The 16,993-nt window shown below is 57.7% G+C and overlaps 1 protein-coding gene across 20 annotated transcripts in view; it reads right to left on the reverse strand.

The window, feature by feature from the left end:
* The window catches only part of TSNARE1 (t-SNARE domain containing 1), a 102,784-nt gene that overhangs the window by 62,421 nt on the left and 23,370 nt on the right, over nt 1-16,993 (reverse strand). For 11 of the 20 annotated variants that reach the window (XR_004627956.1, XR_004627957.1, XR_004627958.1 and 8 more), the window contains one exon: nt 3,273-3,398. Coding sequence is in view for 15 of the 20 variants with exons in the window: in XM_034668690.1 (XP_034524581.1) it covers nt 3,273-3,360 (88 nt within the window). In the remaining 5 variants the exon portion in view is untranslated. Of the gene's footprint in view, nt 1-3,272; nt 3,399-4,185; nt 4,307-9,197; nt 9,346-16,205; nt 16,226-16,993 lie in introns of those variants that run through there. The other 9 variants (XR_004627955.1, XR_004627954.1, XM_034668688.1 and 6 more) reach the window with 6 other exon arrangements.

Below are 16,993 nucleotides of genomic sequence, written 5' to 3' on the forward strand. Positions count from 1 at the left end.
AGCCCTATTAGAAATAAAAAAAAGATGTGATGCCGATACCGTGACCATTAGTAAGACAGAGGCCACCACAATGGTAGGCCCCATGCAGCCCTCAGCCTTCGCGACAGCCTGTGGTCGGGCAGGGGCAGAGCAGGGCGGGCAGAACCTGGCCAGGCCCTCAGCCACACCACAGCAATACCCCATTGACAACCGGTGGCTACTGTCCACATTTCATTTCAATAAATTCGAACATTTAAGTGAAGCAGATATATGTCTCAGAAAACACAAATTAGCAAAACTGACCCAAGAAGAAATAGAGTGCCTGGACAGTTTGCATGACAGAGAAGTGAACTGCTAGTCAAGAGGCATTCCACCAAGGAAGCACAAGGCCTGGACGTTTTTACAGCAAAATCCCAGGCACAGTTAAGGAACGTGTAGTCCTATTCTTCCATAAAGTCACACAGAATATAAGCACCATGTCACTCAGCATCAGAGAGGCTCCGACCAGCTCAGGAAGGTGGAAAGAAGAATGGACGCATTGGAGAAAAAAGGAAAAAAATGTCGCTATTTACAAATGATATCATCCAAACAGAAAACTTAAGATCCCACAAATTATTACAATAATAGGAGTTTAGCAAAATGGCGTGATAGAAAGTCAGTGGGCAAAAATCAATTACACTCCCTAGGAAAACCGTGGTTCCTTCAAGAAATAAACTTGGAGAGAAAAACAGACAAACCAAAACGATGGAGAATCTCAAGCTTCAGAGAGACCTGAAAGGCCTGTCAGTCAAATGCTGCATATGGGTCTTCCCACGGCCCTGCTGCACGCCACGGAGCCGCCCAGCGGTCCAGATGCCACGGCGCACTGCATCTGACCAGCACTCTAGCGGCACTCTGGTCCGCGCAAACGGAGTCCCTGCCTTGCAGAGGCACAGCGACGTGTCAGTGCGGGAGGCACGCTGCGTCTGGGACTCACCGCGGAATGACACGACGGCAGCCCAAGGTCACCAGGGCTGGGCCGGCCACAGCAGAGTCCTGATGAGCTGGCGTGGGCAGCACTGGGGCGCGTTACGTTATCGTGTTTACTTCTCTATGTTTGAAACTGTCTATGTTTAGAAAGTTTTAAAATTAGGCATTTAAAAATTAAATAAAATCTCTGGACTCTGCTTCTTTTAAAAAACCGATTGTTGTGTACATGTACCAGCCACAAAGATTTGGCACGCGTAATACTCAGAGTGGTAGTTCTTCTATGCAGAAAATGGGGGGTTTTTTTTGTTAAAACCAACTTAATGAACGATATGTAAGATCTTTGTGATGAAAGTTATACAACTTTACTGAAAAACATGAAAGAAGATCCGAGAAATAGGAAGACGCATATGCTCATGGACTGGGAGCCCACGAACGGTAAAGATGCCAGTTCTCGCCACATTAATGCACTGGATGTGTGGCAGCTGCAGCCAAAACGCCACGCCTGACAAGGGGATTCTAAAATGTATGTTCAAGGGGCGCCTGAGTGGCGCAGTCATTAAGCGTCTGCCTTCGGCTCAGGGCGTGATCCTGACGTTCTGGGATCGAGCCCCACATCAGGCTCCTCCGCTATGAGCCTGCTTCTTCCTCTCCCACTTCCCCTGCCTGTGTTCCCTCTCTCACTGGCTGTCTCCATCAAATAAATTAAATAAATAAATAAATAAATAAATAAATAAATAAATAAATAAATAAAATGTATGTTCGAGAACAAAGGGCCAAAAACACCCAAGACACTTCTGAGGGAAAGCAAGTAGAGCAGCTTGTGGTGAAAAACATCAAAAATCATAACTCTGAAAATTAAGGAGGAATTTGGCACAGGAGAGAAAAACTGACCAAGAGAACCTACACGAAAACATCATTTATTGCACAGCTCTGGCTCTGCAGGTCTGTAGGAAGGGGACAGCATTTTCAGCAACAGTCCCAGGACAACGCGTGGTTCGGAGAGAGAAATACAGGGCAGCTCTCCACCCTCCCCGTGCCCCACCCCATAAACAAAGATCGAACCCCGGTGATGGTGATGGACGGCTTACAGATGAACTACAGTCACATCAGCTTCGGAGGAGAGTAAATGTGGTGCCAGTACCACCCCGTGCTAGGATTCATCGCGCCAGACAGAACGCACCCCGGACAGAAGAGACCTGCGCGCTCAAGCGAGCCACCACGGAGAGCACAGCTCGCTGCGGACTCACGCTCCCCAGCAGGTGCCAACCAAAACACAGGCCCCGACTGGACGAAGACACACAGAGCCAGCGGACAAGGGTTTCACTTCCAGAATACACAAAGAAACCTTGCAAGTCAGTAAGAAGATGGCAAAGTCTAGAGAAAAACAAAGAGAATCCGCTGGAGCAGAAACGGGTCCATCCCATCAGTCGCCAGAGAAACGTAAACGAAACCCAGAGAGAGCACGCCCCGCCCCCAGACTACAAACGTTCAGCATCCGCCCCTGGCCCCACTCACACTGACGAGGCCGAGGAGCCAAGGGTAGCCCAGACAGTGCCAACAGCTCCCCTGCGCTGCCGGGCGACAGGCCCCAAAACAGACACGCTCACTGGCCCTCACACGAGGACCGGCACGGGTGCCATGCAGCCACACGGCAGGAAAACAGAAGGGAACAGCGACTTGCAGCAGCAGGGACTCAGAAGCCAAACCAGCAAATGGCAGATAAGAGAAATCCCACAGTTCCACGAACAAAGTTCCAAGACATGCAAAGCCAGCAAGGTATGGTGTGGGGACACAGACCCATGTCAGCAAAACCGGACAGAACAGCAAAGAAGCCCAAAACACCGCCCTCAGGGCGAGGGTGTCCTGGGAAAGGGGAAGTGACTCAGATGTACTGTAAGGGGATCCCTGCTCTACCCTGTACCAGTTGCATAGCAGCCCCCGACCCTGCCCAGCCTCAGTTTCCCCCTCTATATTTGCAAAAATAACGCCTACACCACATTGTCATTAGGACCAAACCAGACCATCCATCCACTCTGCCAGGGGCCAAGCACCCCCGGGCACCTCTAGACCAGTTCAGTGCACCTGCTGAGTGCCAGCCTGGTGCCAGACTGACTACAGACACCAGGTCTGTTCCCACCGCAGAGCAGCCTCTCCCAGTCCAACACCAACAACTCTGCCCCCACCAAGGCCAGTGTCACTCACCCCTGGCCACAGGCAACATGGGTCAAAGAGAACCCGCCTACCCCTGGCTACCATCACGAAAGCAGAGGCCTGCCCACTGCCACCTCCCACCACCCGCCAGCACTGCAAGCCACTGTCATTACCTAGGGGCTGATAGCCTTGTCTGGAGGGTCCCCCGAAAGGGCCATGGCTCCCCAGGCCGCCACTGCCAGCGATAGATCCGTAGGACATCTTCTTACAGAGACCAGGGCCACTGTCTTCCCACAGAGCTGGAGGAGACAAAAACCAGGTTGGGAGGGAGGAGAGGAGTTAGTGCCCAGATTCAGGGTAGACTCAGGCCCGTGCCCACCCCGCCCGCCAGCCTGGCTCCACTTCATCCTCACCCCAGGCGGCCCCATGCCCACATCTCAGCTCAGCTAAGCTCCCGGCCCCAGGGCGGGGGGCCCCACTGAGCCCCTCCAAAGAGCGCTCTTGACCCACTGTCCCCATGCGGGGACAGGCACTGGGAATAACCTCTCAAAGACGGCAGTGGTCCCAACCAAAGCCCCCACACCCCTGTATAAGCCCACCCCCGCCGAGCTGCGAACCCTGGGGCTTGCGCCACCTGCCCCCTCTCTAGCTCCAGCTCAGTCCTTCTGAGCCAGACAAGACGGCAAGACGGCAAGAGGGCAGGCTGCCAGGGCTGAAACCACCTCAATGCTAGGTCCCTACGGAGCTTGGACGAGACACTGACCGCCCCCAGCCTCAGTGTCCTCGTCTGCAAAACCAGGGTAATGAGAGGACCTGCCCCCAGGCCAGCCGTGTGGCGCAGGTGACACACACTGACTGCAGGCACTCAGAACACAACCACCTGTCTCAGCACCTGAGCACGACACCAGCCATCCCTGCTGGGGGTGGTTCGGCATCCCGTCCGCCCGACCTACTCTCCGGGGGAACCGCGGCGCCAGGATGGCAGTGGGGACACCTCCAGCCTGACAAGTGCCCCCTGGGACCCTCCAGGGTCATCAGTTTTCTGGGTGTCTGCACAGGGGCCACTGTGAGCGCACGGGGACTCACCCAGCGTCTGCCTGATCGGCCACATCCTAACGACGCTGGCCTGGCTCGTGCAGCGTTCCCAACAGTTCAGGCTGGGCTCTCAGCACCTAGCAGCCACGGCTCAACTCAGCTGTATGGAAGCCTACGTGAGAGGGCAGGACGGTGACCCAAGTGAGCTCAAGGCGGCGAGAAGCAAGCCCAAGTTCCTGGGGTCGGCGGGGGCCCACAGAGCAGGCCGTCCTCACGAATACCTGTAAGGTGGCCCCACTGTTGCCTCACGTGGCAGATGAGGACACTGAGGCGCAAATGACAGGTGAGGAACCCAAGGCCACGTCGCTGTCCACCGGCAGAGAAGGGTTTGGGATCCAGCAGGTCGACCCCAGTGCCTATGATCTCACTGCGCGGCCTCTCCGAGGGCGAATCCAGGTCACCTGGTCCCTCGCCACCAACCCCAGAGACAGGAGGTGCTGTCCCAACACCCCACAGGCTCCTGTCGATACCCAGAGAACACCAAGCCGCTGAGAGAGGGCACGGCAGGCACGGAAGTAAAGAGCTCAGTGGGAGGGTGCCCCCACCGAGCAAGCAGAAGGGAAGACGAACAGGAGCAGAAGCCAGGACCAACCCACATCTGAGGGACAGAAATCGTGGGGACAGAGGACACCCAGAGAAGGGGATGTGCAACCCTGAACTGGAGGCCACCAAGCGGAGCGCCATGCAGTGCAGCCAGACAGGGCCTGCCCTCAGGGGCGCACGGGCCACAAGGACAGAACCCAAAACCACGGTGGCCCCCATGCAGCACAGAAGACACTTCCAGATAGGAATCGGGCCCTTCCCTGCCCCTCCTGGGAGAGGATGCAAGGCCACGCTCCATCCAGCTCGCCTAATCCAGGAAAACAGGCAGGTGTGACCGCCTGCGGTAGGAGCAAGGTGAAGGATCCCGAGGAGAAGGGAAGGAGGCCTGGGGCAGATGCTGTGCCGGGGTCGGGAGGGCAGCCAGCTGACTGGGTGGCAGAAGGTTCCAGAGAGACTTCCTCAGGAAGAAAGGGAAGACTGCGGCATCTGAACACGACCAGGCTCCAGGGAAACGTGGTGAGCGGGAAATGAGGATGATCCTGGTTCACCGCAAGGTTCAGCTCCCCCCCCCAACAGCAACTGCAGTTAGGAAAGTCCTCATCTGCCTGCCTACAGCAGGATGCAGCCCAGAGCGGCACCAGGGAGAGAGGGACGGTGCATGTGCATGTGTGTGCGTGCTCCAGCATGTGCGTACGTGTATGCTCAAGCCTGTGTGTGTGCATGTTCGTGTGTGCTAGCGTCACGTGCACATGTGCTCCAGCATGTATGTGTGCTCAAGTGTGCGCGTGTTTGAGCACGGGTGTGCATGTGTGTGCTAGTGTCACATGCACGTGTGCTCCAGCATGTACGTGTGCTCAAGTGTGCATGTGTTCGAGCCTGTGTGTGCATGTGTGCTCAAGTGTGTGTGTATTCGAGCATGTGTGTGCATGCGTGTTCGTGTGTGCATGAGCACACATGTGGGTATACCAGCATGCACGTGTGCTCCAGCATGTCTGTATGCATGTTCACGCATGTGTGCTTGAGCACGTGTGTGTGCCAAGCACAGGCATGAAAGCACACATCAGTCCTCATCTTGCAAGTCGATAATGCCTCGCCGCTGGAAACCATGCAGCAGCAGTGACGGAGCACATTATCGAGAAAAGAGACCCGCTATCCAGACACCAGTAGGGTCAGAAGTAGCTAACTGCAGGGAGAGGAAGAAGGGACGACTCTCTTGTCTCAAACAACCATGTAGGGCTCATTTATCCTCCAAACTTCAGATGGCTATCATCTTAAAATAGTAAAGCTTCATTTGTAAGATTCCAGTGAGATCATCATCCAGAAGGAGGAGTCTAGAAACAAGAGTGGTGAGCTACAGGGCCATCTGCCTTGAGTGGACGACCCACGCAGGGACCCAGCACTCTCCTGAGATGTCTGGAGGGCGGCCCCAGAGTCGCCATGTCGTCCTAGGGGGGCTACGAGGAACCCAGGCAGGCTTCCAGGAGGCCTAGGCTCAACTCCACAGATACGCCCTGTGGACCCACAGCACACTGGGCACTGTGTCCAGCGTGAACAAGACAGGCCTGGTCCCGGTCTCAGGGACGTGGACTTTGGCTGGGCGTCAGCCAGAATGTCCCGTGATGAGGGCTCCAACAGGAGGGTGCAGGGACCTGGGGGGCATGGCTAGAGCCCCAGACCGGGCAGGTCTGGCAGCCCCCCAGAGGAAGGAGCTCAAGTGGGGTCCGAACAGGAGCAGGAAGGAGCTGGCCAACTGGGTGCAAAGGGAGCAGCGCAGGGGCAGCTCTGGGAGGACAGGAGGGGCAGCCCGCACATGGGAGTGACCGGGGTCGACTAGAGAAAGGGACAGAGGCGGGGTGGGCAGCACTAGGGATGCCCCCAGCCCAAGAGGTCTCCACGCACCCAGCGCAGGAAGGGCAGCAGGAAGGGACAGAGGGGCTGAGGGGCAACAGCAGGCAGAGAGGGCTGCCCTCAGCGGCGTCCAGGCAAGTGAAGGGCAATGAGCGGCCAGGCTAGGGAGGCAGGAAAGAGAAAAGACCCCAGCCTGCCACCTCGTCTGACCTGCAGTCTCATCTTGCTATGCCCCAGAGCACGTGTTGGCAGTGTTTGCTCAGTGGACCGGGAGGTGGAGGCTGTCCCGCTGCCAGAGCCACAAAGAGATGCCCCAGCCTGAGGACCAGAAGCACCAATGCCGGCGCTCATCCTCCGCCCCTGTCCCTGGCAGACAGCAAGGGGCCGTGGGCACACACCCCAGCTCCCTGGGTGCCCTGTGTCCAGGCTATGCCAGCAGCTTCGTGCACGCTGCTGCCACTCACCCACCGCGGCCAGTTCACGGCCTGACTCCTCCGCGGGCAAGGGCAGGTGGTGGGCGGCAACAGAGCCAGATGAGGAGGGAGGGAGCAATTGGACAAAGGCCATGGCAGCCACCGGTGGCCCGGGCGGGCGGAAGCTGCTGCAGGGCCAGGTCAGAGGGCTGCGCGGATGCCGACGGGCTGCAGTGCCCAGGAATGGCCCCAGACCGCCTCAGAGCCGTGGGACAGAGGCCACAGGAACAAGGTCGACTCCCAAGGAGGCCTCCCACCGAGAGGCTTCCTTGAGCCAGGGCGGCCAACCTCCTCCGGCCTTGTGCCCCCGGGCTGGCGCCAGGCTCTTCCCCGGCCACCTCCCCTTCCACCCCCCACCCCAGCAGCCTGAAGGGAGCCATCTGTCCTTGCAGTGGCCAAATCCTGCTCTTAGGGCAGCAGAGGAAGCGGAGGTGCCAGGGAACGCCCCAGCAATGCAGCCCTGCCCCTGGGACAAAGCCCCTCGGCCCAGGAGGAGGGACAGACTGGCAGCAGGACGCCACTGGACCCTGGTCAGGAGGGAGCACCGGATACAGCTCCAGGCTGGGCTCCAATGACCTGGACTCCAAGGCCAGGACTAAGACAGGGCAGGTTCTGCCCCGGACGGGCTCCCAAGCAGGACACGACCCTGCCTGCAGCTTTCTTCCGTCCGCCTGGGGCTCTCAGAGGCAGTGCGTTCCCGAGACTACAGCTGACCGTCCTAGCAGCAGACACAGAACAGTATCTTCTAGACTGGGGTGCCCTACAACAGGCCCTGTTCCCCTCAGGCTGAAGGGGACTCCAAAGATGGAAAGCAGGTCCTTCCCAGGTGGGGTCCGTTTCCTCATCTGTAACACAGGCAGCTGGCCAGCACTCAGGGGACTAGAGTGAGGAATGAATCAATTCATGTCTGGGTGCCATTCAGTGGACCTGACCTGCACCGTGAAGGGGACACAGCAAAATCAGCATCACACAGTGCCATCTGCCCTCAGGGGCCTCCTGCTCCAGCTGGGGACAGACAAGGAGGGACTGACGCACCGTCATGGGGACCTCCATCCTCAGTCCCAGCCAGACCTCGCCCAGCTGACAGCCCTGGGGACCTGGCCCTCAGGCCTGTGCTCTAGCCTGGGGTGGTGTCCTTCACCCGAGACCTCCCTCCTCTCTGCCCTGCACCAACCCCAGAACTCACCCTGCTCCCCCTCCGTTGCCCTTCCTCCCCACCCCTGCACAACCACAACCCTGGTTAATCCAGCTTTCATGGCAAGACCGCACCGGGTGCCTGCCCACCCACCATCCTGGGACCCATCCCAGGGGCAGCCTGGTCCCCTCCCCAGACACTCGGCAGCAAGCCCTCCTCTGGCCACACTGCCAGGCCACAGCCCTGACCTGGGGTTATTCTACTGCTCTGTACCACTCTGTCCTTTCTTTCTCCACCCCATTGAACCAGAGCAAGCCAAGCAAGCGCGACACGACACAGGCCAGACCCAGAAAAGTGCGCGACACACAGAGAAGCAAACAGGCCCTGGCACTCCTCGATGCCCTCCGTGTGCAGAGTGTCAGGGGGGAGGCAGGCTGGGAGAAGAGCACGGCGCTCCAGAAGGAAAGCTGGCCAGGACCCCCCTCCCCACCACGGCCCGTACCCTCCTGCTGCGAACCAGCATCCGCTCACTGGGTCACACGCCAGGCACTGCCGAGCAGGCCCGCCGGCAGGAGGCCTGCAGCCCGCACCGCCCTGTGCGCTGCTCCACCCGGGGCCCAGCCACCAACCCCAGGACGCCCAGGGCTGCGTTGCTTAGAGACCACAGGGCTGCCCCCAGGGAGGGCGAGGCTGGAGCCAACAGAGACACCCGGTCCCACCCACACTGCTCCAGGTGGATGCTGAGCTGCCCAGGCTGCCTGATGATCAGAAGGCCAGGTGGACACCGTGAGTCAGCCCTGCAAGAGCCCTCAGGGGCGCCTGTCGCCATCTGGACCCACTCTTCCCTCCACAGGCTGCTGCCCACGGGACCACCAACACGCTTCAGCCACACCAACGTGCCCTCATAGGGTGCTCAAAAGCCAAACCAGCCTGGGGACCCTGGATGAAGGCCTCGACATCACAAGACCAGGCTCCCCAACAGACGTGGTACCTAGTCCACTCACACCGGCAGCGAGGCAGAACTGTCATCACGTGGAAGACATCTGGGACGTGTGTGGTCGTGGGGGCCTTGGAGGGACGGACGGCGATCACGGGTTCATGGGAGCAGTGGAGTCACCTGGGCCAGGGACCCTGGATCTAATTAAACCCCAGCTGTTAAGATGAGAAAACCAAATTCACAAAGAGAAAGTGACTTCTTCCAAATCAGACACAGGCAGGATCCAGGAGCAGGCCGCCAACCCACCAACCCACCGTCACTACAGCTGCTCCCGCCCACCCCTCCCCAGAGCTCTCTCGGCAACACGTACGGTCTCAGGTCCTCCTCACCCAGGTCCTCCCTGCCGGACCACGAGCCTCTCCCTCACCCCTCCCTCACCCCGGCATCACCCCTGCCCCGACGGGAGCTTGGCGTCACCCATGTGAATTCCGCTCTCAGCATGCACACAGTCCAGGCGCGGGCGTGTGCAGGCAGACAGCCCCGCGCACACGGCCGTGCGGGTGTGGTGTTCATGACTTCCCAGCTCTGCCCCGCACGGCCGCTCACAGGCTCTGCCCCGTGAACACGAACACGACCCGCAGACGAGAGCGTCGCATCTGCGCTGCTCTCCTGGTGGCGATCACCGCGCCGTGCTTGTGCAAGAGACCGTGTCACCCAGGATCAGGGAGCATTGCGGCTGCAGTGCACGGTCAAGCCGTCCAGAAGGAAACACACACGGACACATGGAAGGACGAGCCACTGCAGGAAGGATGTCGTGGTGCACACGGGATGTCTGTTAATCTGCTGACTCTTGTTTAAATCTAGAATTATCATGTCCAAAAATATTAAGTTAAAAATAAAATTAAAACTCACTGGAGATTTTTTTAAATCTTAAAAGTAAATCTGTACAAAAGGTACAGCTCTGTATACTGAGAACTGAAAGCATCACGAACAGAAAGTGAGGTGCACAGACGTGAGCGAGATGCCCTGTGTCCGCAGACGTGCACTCGAGACTGCGGGGATGCATTCTCCGGCATCGGCATGGATGTGGCTTAAATGCTTCCTAAAACCAATAAGTCCCTCCCATTTTAAACACAATCCACTAAAAACTCTTAGAAAAAAAAAAAAAAATTGAGAAATTTCTAAAAAAAACCCCCAGTGAAAACACTGCGTAAGAACATCAATAAGATACACTGAAAGCAGCGATCAGAGGAAATTCATAACACTAAACGTTTCATGACAAAAGGTAAAAGCAAACTAATTTCTCAGCTGAAAGGTTTAGAAAAAGGCATGCAGCACCGTCTGCTTGTGTGGCCCTCGCCCGCATACCCTCCGTTGGGAGCGTCCACGGTCGCACCGTCTGTCACCACCGCCCCTGTGAGCCTGAAGCAGCTTGCATGCAGGGGAGGCCACGCCGAGGGGACCGTGCAGGAAGGCAGTCAACTCCGAAACCTGCCTCATCCCCCGGATCCCCTTTCCCACGAGCTCAGTTTGATTTTCTGTTATTCACAGCCCAAGATACTTTAATTAATACACCTACGCTTAAAAAAACGTTTAGAAAAACAATAAAATAATCCAAAGGTAACCAAAAAAGAGAAACAATATAAATAGAAGGAAGTATTAACGAGGCAGAAGATAGAAAAACAGCAGACCTAATTTATAAAGCAAAATCCGGTTTTCTAAAACACACTAACGAAGGAGACAGCCCGGTAGCTAATGCACTCGAGAAAAGAGGAAGGAAGGGCACGTGTGGCAATGTGGAAAATTCAAGGGGAAGAATCCTCCCAGCAGAACAAAGGTTAAGGGAGCCTAAGGCCCCACTTGCAAATCTCTGTGCAAATCAGTTGTAAAACCCCGATAAAAGGGGTTATATCTTAGGAAAGTGAAGTTTACCGAAAGTGACCCATCGGAGGCAGGCTGAACAGACGAATTTGGAGAGAAGAAATAGAAACAGTTATCGTAAAGCCACCCCCACAAAGACACCAGGGCCAGACGGCTGTGCGGGGGATCCCGCCACATTTCCAATGCTCCGTCAATTATTCCAGGGAGCTGACGATAAAGGGAGGCTTCCTGATTCTTTTTAATGAAGCATGTATAACATCGGTCCCGAAACCTGATAAACACAGTCCGAACACAAATGGCGAACCAGTTTTACACTGATGCAAAAGCACCAAACAGAATCCTACAAAACAAAATTCAGAACCCCAGACGCTTATTTTCCCAGAAATGTGAAGCATATTCAACTTAGGAAATCCACTAGCCAAAGAGACCATACCAATTAATGGACCAAAGGGAAAGGCTTACAAGCTCCCCACAGACGCCAACCACATTCCTGACGCAAGCACTGGAGAACTTTCTAGAAGTGATAATACCATTAGATTAAAGGTACAGGAGGGGGCACGGGCGCCTCCACGCCCGGCACCACCCTACTCCACTCTGGGGGCACCGGCCAGTGTAGCCGGACAGCAAGGGTCATCGCAAGACGACAGAGAGCTGGAAGCAGCGGTCCCTTTGCCACTGGCACAACGGCACACTCGCAAAACCCAAACGTGACGCTGCGAGTCAGAGCCGCAGGCAGAGCGGCCGGGAGAGAAATTCACACAGACAGCAGCAGCCTCCACGCACACAGATGCCCAGCGAGAGGCCAGGCCGGCAGGGAACCCCCGTTTGTGATGGCAACAAAGACCGCACACCTAGATTTCCACGCACATGAGCGGCTAACAGGAGCACAGCTCCCGGGAAACTTCAGAATGCTCCAGGAAGCCGGAAAAGCAGATCTGCCCCCACGGAAAGACGCCCCTGGCTCTCAGATAGGACGACCCAACCTCACGAAGACATCCATTCTCCACCCTGATAAGAACACCAACAAGCATCCTTCCAGAGTTTGGCAGGCTGACGGGGAGTTCCCACGGGAAAGCCACAGGACAAACACTATCCAGGACAAGAGCAAACAGCCCCCCAGAAAGGACCAGTCTCCCCAGACCTGCGACATCCCAGAGAAGGAAGTGCTGGGCACAGGCTGAGATACATCCCGCTGACCAAAGGGACCCGACACAGAAACCACACGTGTGTGATTCCACTTCCCGCAAATGTCCGGAAGAGGCAAATCCATGAGAACAGAAAGCAGACTGGTGGTCGCCAGAGGCTGCGGGCAGAGGAGTCTGGGGACGGACCACTGATGGATATGTTCTGGAATCAGACAGTGAAAGTGGACACACAACTCTGTGAACAGACCGAAAACTGCTGAACTGTCCATTTCCAAAGGGTGAACTTCAAGGCATGTGAAGTCTACCTCAAAACACACCAGAAAGCTTCTATAATTAAAATTCTGTGTGTGAAAACATAAACCAGTAGAATGAGAAAGTCTGAAAACAGACCCAGTACGTAATAAATGGGGCATCTCAAATCAAAGCAGGATCGTCTAGGAAGCTGTGGGGGATGACAAAGGGGTCCAGGCCCACCACAGTAAAAAAATATATTCCAAATGGATCATGGCTTCTGGTTCAAAGATCACAGGGTGAGGGCGCCTGGGTGGCTCAGTCGTTAAGCATCTGCCTTCAGCTCAGGGCATGATCCTGGAGTCCCAGGATCGAGCCCCACATCGGGCTCCTCCACTGGGAGCCTGCTTCTCCCTCTCCCACTCCCCCTGCTTGTGTTCCCTCTCTTGCTGGCTGTCTCTCTCTCTGCCAAATAAATAGATAAAATCTTTAAAAAAAAAAAATCACAGGGTATAAGGAAATTAAAAGGTGAGCTCCTGTAACCGTGTGCAGGGAAGTGTCTTAAGCAGGACGCAACATCCCAAGGCTGTGAAAGGAAAGATCACCCACATGACGGGCATCCGACCCTCTGCTCACCCGGGCCTCTGAGAGCAGGCGCTGCCCACGGCCCAGCCTCCTAGGGACGCTCGGGGAGGACTTGTCTTGTGACTTGTGGGCTTGTCAGGGCTCAGCCCCCATCCCTGCATCTGGTTTCTCCCTGCTCTTCTCCCCTCCTCTGCTCCTTCAGGCCGCCCAGCCCCTCGGACCCCCACCCTTTCCTGGCACTTTCCTCCCTCCCGGGGCGCAGAGACACCGGGCTTTCTCAGAGAGCACGCAGTGTGCTCTGCTTCGGTGCCACAGGAAGAAAGGACAGGGGAAGGCAGGCCAGGACCGGCTCCCTGGGAAGAGCACCCTCTGGTCTCTGACGCAGATGCAGGGCTCAGACCCAGCCAGGGCCACGGGGGCTGCTCCAGCCGCCACAGACCCGGTCACAGGACAGCGCCCTGTCTTAAGGGCCCTGGGAGCCCAACGCCCAGAACCGCCAGACTTCACACAAATGGGTAGTGGGGCAAACACCCCAGCCACGAGGGAGGCAGGGGAATGGCGGTAACAACCTGGACTCTCCCCTCAACACCCCACCCGACCCCCAACTCGCCCAAGACACCGCGACGGCATGAAGAATTCACTCACTGCCGCCCTCCAGGAGGAGGCCAGGGCGGGCCTCAGAGCTCCTGCCAGGCCGTCCTTCCACTAGGGCCCCCAGGACCTGCCCCAGGCTGCTGCAGGAGCCCAGGCTGGTGACAGGAGGGGAACCTTCCCAGCAGGACACCCCAAGACCACCATGCAGCAGAGGCGTGCTGGCCCCAGTGCTCTGCAAGGTCACTCCACCACCAGCCCCCTCCGCCACGCAGGGATCTGCCCCGGCACAGGGCACAGGCTCCTGGCCACAAGGGGACCTGCAGCAGGGCTAAGGAGGGTGGGGCCAGGGGCGGGGCCAAGGGGGGTGCCAACGACCCAGCCCAGGCCTCCACACCCCCACCCTCCACCCCACCTCCCCACCCTTTGGTAACCATCAGTTCTCTATAGTTNACAAGGACGACAGGGAGGGAGGAGTCAGCACACAGGCAGCCCCGTAAGATGAAACAGCAGACAGAACCAATCTAGTCTGCAGTTAATGTGCCGGTGAGAGCAGCAAAGCAGGGGTGTTAGTTCCAAATCCAGGGAAACGTTAAAAGACTGCAACCCGTTCACCTGGGACGCGGCTACTAAGCACATCACTTCAGAAGTGGGAAATCCATGACCCCAGGTCCCTCGAGAATTCTCTCAAATGAAAACATTCTGAAATGGGAAAGAGGCAGGAGTGGGGCAGGGAGAGGCCAGACATCAAGGGGGACCACCTGGGGCCTCAGAGCCCTGCCCTCAGAGGGCCTGGGAAGGTGTCTGTGGCTCACAGCCCCCACCAGATTGCTGCGGCCCACAGATCCACACAGGAGAGAACCTGCAGGGCAGATGCCAGGAGGGGCCCCAACACCCGGAGCTCCTGGTCCCCTTCCCCCACCGAAGCAGCAGCCTGGGTGGAAAGACAAGGCCCGGATTCAGGCACACTGCGCTTCCACGGCCCTGTACCACGCTGGCCTCCCACAGAGTGGCACTGTCAGTGGACAACACGCCCAGAGCCACCACGCACTAGGCCCTGTTCCACGTGCTACAATACACCTCTCAGGGTTCCAGGGCTCCGGGAGGACACAGGCAGTCCTCCAACTGCTGCCCCGGAGGGACCTGGCCCACCCTGTGCCCGGGGGGTGGTGGGCCGCTGAGGGCTACCACGGCGCAAGGCGGTATGGGCAGAAGGCCTGTCCCCACCAGCCACTAAGTCCCTGTGGCAAAGAGGAAGATGGGCTGGCAGAGGAGGGGGTGGGCGCCCTGGCAGGACGGGCCCTGGGACAGGAACCCGCTTCCTCTGCTCCTCAGGACTTGCCAGGCAGGCCTGGTAGCCGCCGGCCGCAGGGCCAGCCCACTGGGCAGGCCTGGCCTTGTCTCCTGGTCAAGCCCACTGTTCAGACTGCGAGGGCGCGTGGCAGTCTCTCAAAGCCCTGGTCCTGAAAGGAACAAACTGTCATTCACACCGAAAAACAGCATCGCACCCACCCATCCATGTCACGGGCATAGCAGCACGGTCCTAAAAGCAAGTGCCTCCTTCCACCCCCAGCCCCACACACTGGGGTTCCCGACACAGGACACACGGCTCTGTCCCCACCACACCTGGGTGCAGACGCCAACTACGGAAGAACTGTGTGGATGGCGGAAGGGAGGAGAAGGGGACCCCCAGAGGGAGGCTTGTGACCTGCTCCCCCTTTACAGGACGGGGTGTGAGGAGACTGCAGGCGCCACCAGGTCTGAGTCTCCAGTCTGCCTCTGACCACCCCTGGGGCCACCACAAAGCCATCCTCCCTCAGTCTGGGCACACTCGGTCTCCCACGGGGCCGCCCGGGAGTGAGAGAGAGAGCAGGGTGTGCTCACCGGTGGGGCCACAGGAACGCCTGTTCTCCCACACAGGCAGCCCTGAGAACTGCAAGGCTGGCCCCGGAGAAGGTGCAGGGTGAAGGGACAAGTCAAGGACTAGGGGGCCTGCCAGACGCAGGACCCCTAGGGCCACAGCCATGGGGGCAATAAGCTTCCGGTGCAAATGAAGACTGTGTGAACCCCCCCCCCCCCCGACACCCACAGCAGAAAGCCCACCTCCCCTAAGGAAGCAGCAGCTTTGGGCCGCCCCGTCAGGACCTGGGCTGGGCAGGAGCGCAGCTGAACACGGGGGTCAACGAGAAGTCCGCTTCAGTGAGCTCGCGCGCAGCCACCACAGGGGTCCCGCCCCAGCCTCAGCCACACGCCCTCAGCAAGGACCTGGCGCACAGAGTGGGGAGGAAGACTCACCTGATCTCACTCAGGTGTCAAGAAAGGAGCCTCCCCTCCCAGAGCCCATCCCCATCCCACCCGCGTCCTTCCAGGACCCGGCGCTCCAATGGACCTATGAGCCGCTGAAAACCACCACACCAGCTCCTCAACTCGAAACCTAAACGAAAACAGTCCAGATGGATTAAAGGGTCGAGGACTTTAATGCAACACAGGCAGAACCAGAAGACAAGCAACAACGCAGACAGGACGGGGCTGCTACCCTTGTACGCACAGCACTTCCACAGAGTGATTCTAAAACACATTCAAAGGTAACGTCGATCAGCAAGGATGGTGCAGAGACTGCAAGGAAGAAATGTGTGGCCCACCTGCGCGAGAAACACCCCTCAGCAGCCACAGGGGCGTCCCACGCGTGGCAGGGACACAGGGCAGCGCTCCGGGCCCACGATACACACCCCTGCAGAACGCTGGCAGCAGGACCGCACCCCACACCCCGCTCGTGCTCCAACCAGTCAGACAGGAAATACTCAGAAACATTACAAAATTAAAAACAAAAACCAGAAACCAGCGAAATAACCAGAGATGAAGAATCATATGCATCACATCAGGCACCAAAGGCAGAATGTTACATCGTGACTTTTAATAGCATTAAAAGTATACATTTAGTTGCGGGGGAAATACTCAGAAACAGCACTGAGAAAAATGAGGCCAGAACTGCTTCCATCAGAGTCACCCCGAGGCGCAGGCGGAGCGTGGGTCCCACCTGCAGGAGCTGCCACCAGGGAGACCTACTGCACGGTTCGTGTAATGATACCCCCGCTCCTGGTCGTCACCTCCCAACGTGAAAACAGCCCAGACACATCCCAACAAAGGGAAGGGACAAACCCCAGCCCACCCACCCCTGAAGGGCCGCCTGGCCTGCACAGGTGCGACACACATGGGGACATCGTGCCACACACAGGAAGCCAGGCCACAAAGAGCTCACGTTGCACGACACCACACAGATGACATTCTAGGACAGGCAACACGCGTGTCTGATGCGGGGATTCAGAATGGGGTGCAGTGGCTGGAAGGGGCCCGGGGGACCTCCTGGGGGACCAGATGTTCAATCTGGGTGGCGGTGGCAGTTTCACAGGTGAACGCGGCTGTCGAAAGT

Source organism: Ailuropoda melanoleuca, chromosome 9 (assembly GCF_002007445.2).
Source record: "Ailuropoda melanoleuca isolate Jingjing chromosome 9, ASM200744v2, whole genome shotgun sequence".
Classification (NCBI taxonomy): Eukaryota; Metazoa; Chordata; class Mammalia; order Carnivora; family Ursidae; genus Ailuropoda; species Ailuropoda melanoleuca.